This window comes from Ranitomeya variabilis, chromosome 2 (genome assembly GCF_051348905.1).
Source record: "Ranitomeya variabilis isolate aRanVar5 chromosome 2, aRanVar5.hap1, whole genome shotgun sequence".
Taxonomy (NCBI): Eukaryota; Metazoa; Chordata; class Amphibia; order Anura; family Dendrobatidae; genus Ranitomeya; species Ranitomeya variabilis.
The window spans coordinates 784854503-784862125 of record NC_135233.1 but is presented as its reverse complement, the minus strand read 5'-3'; the positions used below and the strand labels follow the sequence as shown (position 1 = coordinate 784862125).

The window sequence follows — 7623 nt, the reverse complement described above, 5'->3', positions numbered from 1 at the left end:
CTGCACGGCAGAGAAAAGCACTGTGTTTTTATGGACTGTCCTTTCATTTACTGACGGTAGGCAACCATGGCTGTGTGTGTATCACACAGTATAGCAGAGCTGACAGTAAAATTATAGAAGAGCTGCAACTGCTGATGTGGTTGTATGGAGACAAAGCACAGCTCTGCTGTACAGTGTAAGTTATATTCACACACAGCTCTGTTGTACTGTGTATGTTATATTCACACACAGCTGTTGTACTGTGTAAGTTATATTCACACACAGCTCTGTTGTACTGTGTAAGTTATATTCACACACAGCTGTTGTACTGTGTAAGTTATATTCACACACAGCTCTGCTATACTGTGTAAGTTATAATCTCATACAGCTGCTGTACTGTGTAAGTTATATTCACACAGCTCTGTTGTACTGTGTAAGTTATATTCGCACACAGCTCTGCTGTACTATGTAAGTTATATTCGTACACAGCTCTGCTGTACTGTGTAAGTTATATTTGCACACAGCTCTGCTGTACTGTGTAAGTTATATTCACACAGCTCTGCTGCACTGTGTCAATTATATTCACACACAGCTCTGCTGTAGTGTGTCAGTTATATTCACACACAGCTCTGTTGTACTGTGTAAGTTATTTTCACACACAGCTCTGCTGTACTGTGTAAGTTATATTCTCATACAGCTGTACTGTGTAAGTTATATTCACACAGCTCTGCTGTGCTGTGTAAGTTATATTAGCACACAGCTCTGCAGTACTGTGTAAGTTATATTCGTACACAGCTCTACTGTACTGAGTAAGTTATATTCTCATACAGCTCTGCTATACTGTGTAAGTTATATTCACACACAGCTCTGCTGTACTGTGTAAGTTATATTCTCATACAGCTCTGCTGTACTGTGTAAGTTATATTCACACAACTCTGCTGTACTGTGTAAGTTATATTCACACACAGCTCTGCTGTACTGTGTAAGTTATATTCACACACAGCTCTGCTGTACTGTGTAAGTTATATTCTCATACAGCTCTGCTGTACTGTGTAAGTTATATTCACACACAGCTCTGCTGTACTGTGTAAGTTATATTCTCATACAGCTCTGCGGTACTGTGTAAGTTATATTCACACACAGCTCTGCGGTACTGTGCAAGTTATATTCACACACAGCTCTGCTGTACTGTGTAAGTTATAGTCACACACAGCTCTGCTGTACTGTCAGTTATATTCACACACAGCTCTGCTGTACTGTGTAAGTTATATTTGCACACAGCTCCCTGTGACCTGCATGCACATATAGACAGATTAGGAGTATTCATCCTACTGACAGATTTTCTTTAAAGTGAACCTGTCACCAGTTTTGGCCTATAAAAGATATGGCCACCACCTTTCAGGGCTGATATACAGTATTTTATAATGCTTTATATCTGCCCCCAACCCGACCTGCAAGAGAAGAAAAAGAGCTTTTATTATACTCACCCGGGGGTCAGACGGGCATCACTGGTCTTGGTCCGGCGCCTCCCATCTTCTTACGATCCCTGTCCTCCTGCTTTCTTTGTGTGGATGACCCATCCCTTCGTCATCCACACAGTCTTCATGGCACAACGCTCCTGCGCAGGCACACCAATCTGCCCTGTCGAGGGACAAAGTACTGCAGTGAACATGCGCTGGTCTCTTTGACCACTCCCGGCGCCGCCTGCAGTAATTTGCTCTGCCCTCAACAGAGCAGAGAAGTACGCCTGCGCAGCAGCGCGATGCCGAGAAGCATCATCCACATGCAGCAAGGAGGGTGGCATCACAAGAAAAAGGGAGGCGCCAGACCAAAAAGAATGACGCCCATGGAAGCGGACTGCCCCACAGGTGAGTATAATAAAAGTTATTTTTCTTGTCTTGCAGGTCAGGTTGGGGCCGTATCTCTTATCGGTCAAACTTGGTGACAGGTTCTCTTTAAGGTAAGTTTGGGATCGCACATGTCTAGACAAAATGCACCTCCTTACAGTCAGCACTGATTGGACAATATCATACTGGAAGGGGACACTGCTCCAACAAGTAACACCCAGTTGTAAATTTATGCATACAATTTTAGGAGGAACAACAGAGGAACAGTAAGTTATATTCACACAGCTCTGCTGCACTGTGTCAATTATATTCACACACAGCTCTGCTGTAGTGTGTCAGTTATATTCACACACATCTCTGCTGTACTGTGTAAGTTATATTCTCATACAGTTGTACTGTAAGTTATATTCACACATAGCTCTGCTGTACTGTGTAAGTTATATTCGCACATAGCTCTGCTGTAATGTGTAAGCTTTATTCACACACACAGCTCTGCTGGATTTCCAGATGGCTGTCCCCTTCCAGAGAGCTGAGGGTGTGAGAGCTACTCGCAGTGCTGCTCTCTGTGCATGCGGCATCCATACATTATCACACAGCCACCCTGAAACATTGCGCTCTGAGGACAAGAAACCCAGCTCCCAAGACAGACACCCAGCTTCCAGGACACGAACCCCAGCTCCAAAGACACGGACCCCAACTCCCAGGACACGGACCCCAGCTCCTGGGACACGGACCCCAGCTTCCAGGACACAAACCCCTGCTCCCAGGACATGGACCATCAGTTCCCAGGACACAGACCCCCCAGCTCCCAGGACACGGACCCTCAGCTCCCAGGACACGGACCCCAGTTCCCAGGAAATGGACCCTCAGTTCCCAGGACTCGGACCCCAGCCCCTAGGACATGAACCCTCAGCTTCCAGGACACGGACCCCCAGCTTCCAGGACACGGACCACAGCTCCCGGGACACGAACCCTCAGCTCCCAGGACACAGACTCCCAGCTCCCAGGACACAAACCCTCAGCTCCCAGGACACAGACCCTCAGCTCCCAGGACTCGGACCCCGGCTCCCAGGACTCGGACCCCGGCTCCCAGGACACGGACCCCGGCTCCCAGGACACGGACCCCGGCTCCCAAGACACGGACCCCAGCTCTAACAACATGGACCCCAAGCTCCCATGACACGGACCCCCAGCTTCCTGGACATGAACCCTTAGCTCCCAGGACAAGGACCCCCAGCTCCCAGGACAAGGACTCCCAGCTCCCAGGACACGGACCCCGGCTCCCAGGACACGGACCCCGGCTCCCAGGACACGGACCCCGGCTCCAACAACATGGACCCCAAGCTCCCATGACACGGACCCCCAGCTTCCTGGACATGAACCCTTAGCTCCCAGGACAAGGACCCCCAGCTCCCAGGACAAGGACCCTCAGTTCCCAGGACACGGACTCCCAGCTCCCAGGACACGGACCTCAGCTCCCAGGAAATGGACCCTCAGTTCCCAGGACTCGGACCCCAGCCCCTAGGACATGAACCCTCAGCTTCCAGGACAAGGACCCCCAGCTCCCAGGACACGGACCCCCAGCTTCCAGGACACGGACCCCGGCTCCCAAGACACGGACCCCAGCTCTAACAACATGGACCCCAAGCTCCCATGACACGGACCCCCAGCTTCCTGGACATGAACCCTTAGCTCCCAGGACAAGGACCCCCAGCTCCCAGGACAAGGACCCTCAGTTCCCAGGACACGGACCCCCAGCTCCCTGGACACGAACCCCCAGCTCCCTGGACACGAACCCCCAGCTCCCAGGACACGGACCCCAGCAGTGCCTGCTCCCTGCAGCTAAGAAGCAAAGTTTAGAGGGAGGATTAGTGGCCGGTCCCAGTGACTGCGCTGCTCGGCAACCAGCTCTGCTCTGCACATTCATCTGTTCTATCTCCAGCAGCCAGTACAAGGCGGAGGGGCGGGGCCGGGCGCAGGACGCTCCCATTCCTCGGAGGGGTGTTCTCATGCCGCGCGCGCCGCTTTATGAAGCTAGCTGTGGAGGAGTCGCGCTCTCCTGTGCCACCAGGACCCGATGTGTCATATAGGCAGCGCGCTGAGCAGGTGGAGGAGCGCATCTCTAGAGAACCGGTGCTCTGCAGCCGCTCTTTTCCATCCCCCCTACAGCTGGTGGTACCTCCCGGAGAGGCAGGACCGGGGAGCAGCAGGAGTTCGGAGTGAGAGGCTGGTGTGAGCGGCTGGATGTGGAGGAGTCGCTGCCGAGAGACCAGCGCCAGGAATTGTGGATAAACAAGGGACGACTCCAGGTAAAGTGGCAGAGAAGGCGCAGCGCGGGCAGGGCGGGAGCGGAGTGATGGGGGAAGAGTCTGAGAGCGGCGAGAAGTTGTGTGCACACTTGTGTGGAGTTGGGGCACATCCCGGTGGCCGCTCCAGTCACTTCTCCGGGGTGTGCATTAGTCAGCTGGGGAGAAGGGGTTAATTGGTGAGGATGGTGAAGGGCTTGAGGTGACCCCAGGCTGTAGGGCGGCCATGGTTACCGGTGGGGTCAGGAGCTCGCTGCCATGTCTGACTCTTGTCTGTTTACTTCAGGTGGGATCATCCGGAGAAGACGCTGGCACCAGGAGGACCGCTCCGCTCGCCACACGCCGGGAAGAACAACGAGGACGGACGCCCTCATTAAAGGGGAGCCCTGGGGTGAGAAGACAACAACAGGGGCGATGGCTTCCTCTCCTGTGCCCTTGTTATCTGGACTCTGGAGGACGGGGTCTGGACCGGGTGGCGATGGCAGAGTTGTGAAGGGGTCGCTGTTACTGGTCCTGGTGGTTGTACATCTGGTGGGCAGCGTATGGGCACAGTCCGAACAGACGCCATGTCCCCTGTCATGTGAGTGCTCGGACATAGCCCGGACTGTGAAATGTGTGAACAAGACCCTACATGAGGTGCCCAGAAATATTCCCGCCTACGTGAAGAACCTCTTCATCACATACAACAACATAAGAACTTTGCAGGAGACCTCCTTTAATGAAGTCCTAACAAATCTGAGCAATCTTGGTCTCAGTAATAACCAGCTTGAAGATTTGGGCAGGCATACCTTCAGGAACCTGCCGGCTCTGAGACATCTGGATCTGAGTAACAATAAGCTGGCTTATGTCAGCGACCTGGCGTTCCAGGTTGGTGGTGACCTTAGCAGTCCTCTCCTGGAGCTCCATCTCAGCAGTTCTCTCTACAACGAGTCCATGATCTTCTTCATGGCTGGTGCCTTGCACAACGGCTCCTTAAGAAACCTCCAAAAGCTAGACCTGAGCGGGAACAACCTCATGTACTTACCAACCGGCATGTTCAGCTCGTTGCCCAGCCTCAAACACCTTGACCTGAGCAACAACACTCTGGTCAGCTTCCGATCTGGAATTTTCACCCACCTCGAAAGCCTGGAGACGTTAGATCTGAGGCAAAACTTTTTAAAAAACCTGAAAAACACAACACTTCTCGATTTCTCCAGCCAACCCGGTCTGTCGGTGTTTCTCGGTGACAACAGCTGGGTCTGTGACTGTGAAATCGAGCCGTTTCTCACTTGGCTCAAGGACACCACGATAGTCAAGGACTCTTCCAGTTTGCTTTGCTCCGACCCAGAGAAGATGCAGAACGTCTCGTTGCTTTCTGTCAAAGTTTCTGACCTGGAGTGCCCGCCATTTATAGTGGACACCAGCTTACAGACCTCCTACGTGTTTCTGGGTATAGTGCTGGCCCTCATCGGAGTCATCTTCCTGCTTGTCCTGTATCTAAACAGGAAAGGTATTAAAAAGTGGATATACAACATCCGAGATGCCTGCAGGGATCACATGGAGGGCTATCACTACAGATACGAGATCAACGCCGATCCCAGACTGACAAACTTGAGCACAAACTCTGATGTATAAAAAACATCTATATATTTTTTTTGGACCAGTGCAACACTTTATCTATGCATGAACTTAATGTACAGATGATGCATTTAACCCTGCGCTTGCTCTCCTCATTCCCTGCTGGAGAAGCAGAATCCAACGTCTCCCCCCTCCGTGCAGGGCTCCTGAATGCTCCATCTGACTGTGAATTTATTGCTGCATTCGAGTTTTCTCTGTACTGTAGTCTGGACTTCGCATGCTCAACATCCATAAGGAATCCATTCCTATAAAAAATGACAGTTATTGTACAAGACGTTAGCAGAGCCACATACTTTGCTTTTTATCCTTCCGTTGGTTTCCTGTTTTTTTTGGTACCACCCATTGCCAATCCAGATACCAGTCAACAATAACTGCCTCAACTTTCAGTTTTTTTTTCTCTTTCTTTTATACCAGGTTGTGAGAATGCTTCCAAAGTTCCAATTCTTTGCATGTATAACATGAGGACTTATACAGCAGCATGTACAATATTTCTTTTATTTTTTGGTAATTATTTGATCTCCTTAATTGGAAAACATCGACAGTAACACTTTTGCACTGTTTTTTGTAAAAAAGAGAGAGATGCAGTTTATATCAGACCCGAATTTCTATAAACTGCGCCTGATTTTAATAACTCAAGACTCAATAAAGAATATATTAAAATAATCAGTGTGTGGATGGTTTCTGCCAAACGATCTGCCATGTCCTCCATGGGGTTTTGTACAGCAAGTGAGAGTGATACAATGTTTGCTTTATTGTCAGGAGAAGGACAGGATAAAACTTATGTTTTTGCGCTGTATGAAATATATCTTGTATTTTTTTATGATGCCAATTTGCTAATGTGTGCTTGAACATGCATTGACCTGAAATATCTGTAAACTGTTCAAAGCCAAATAGTAAAATGGGAGTATGTAATAGCAGTAGGCTGAATCATACCGTGTTCTGTTAACCCTTTATGTGTGCCCAGTGCTTGCATGGGAATGTTCAGTTCTATAGTGGGGCAGGGGGGCAATGCAAGCATTTATCTCTTCCAGTAATTATCAGAGGGGTCTGTCATCCTGTCCAGTGAATAGCCTGCCCGGATGCCTCATGTATTACTGCTGCTCTGGAGCTTTTTAAAGCATTTTTTTTCCATACTTTGAGCTGGTCCTTTGACATCAAGGACAAATGAAACCTTTTTAGCTGATATTTGCCAACATTTTTTGCTTGATTTAACGTGAATAGAATGAAAAAAAAAATGTGCCGATCTTTCTATGCAGATGTGAATTTTAAAGTTTAATCTTGGGTTTTAGAGGTTTACTAGGAAATGTTTAATTTTCATACACAATAATGGAATAATTCTCAAATAATCTCTCGTCTTTTGTGAATTAAAATGGTAAGTTGATGTTGGTCATCAACATATAAATTGTGTCTTTAGTAGTGGTAGATTTTCTGGTCAAGACAACCAAAGCCAGTAATTACATTCTTTTGTTATACATGGAGAAGGTAATCTCAGCAGTTTTTCATGCCTACCCTGGAGTATTAATCCCATCTAAGTGCTAGGGCTATGGGACAATTGAGGATGAAAGCACTGTGTGTATTGTAATGTGATATCCCCCCTTTAATGGGGTTAAGGCTGTGCCTGAACTTTTTGAGCCTTGTGCAGTCTGATGGATACATTAAATATCTCTTGGATCCCCCGGGGGCTATTCTGTTTGCTTCCAATTATTTTTTGTCAGTGTATTTGCACATGGAGTATCAGAATATCCTAGTAATACTGTAATTGTGTTGGGTTTTGTGACAAATAAACTTTACCATTTGCTTTTCTTTATATATGTCGCTGTCAATGTACCAGTGGTTGTATGAATTCTCCCAATCGATGGAGTGATTCAGCAGAA

General features: G+C 48.5%; 1 protein-coding gene across 1 annotated transcript; it reads left to right on the top strand.

The window, feature by feature from the left end:
- The first annotated feature begins 3837 nt into the window (after positions 1-3837).
- On the top strand, positions 3838-6412 carry TPBG (trophoblast glycoprotein). The gene is made up of 2 exons (XM_077289818.1): positions 3838-4135; positions 4419-6412. Exon 2 carries the CDS (start codon positions 4547-4549, stop codon positions 5744-5746), a length of 1200 nt encoding a protein of 399 aa, XP_077145933.1. The 5' UTR covers positions 3838-4135; positions 4419-4546; the 3' UTR covers positions 5747-6412.
- The last annotated feature ends 1211 nt before the right edge of the window (positions 6413-7623 follow it).

What these genes read in the sequence shown, in the direction of transcription:
- TPBG (XM_077289818.1), top strand. Translation starts at nt 4,547, where the DNA reads ATGGCTTCCTCTCCTGTGCCCTTGTTATCTGGACTCTGGAGGACGGGG.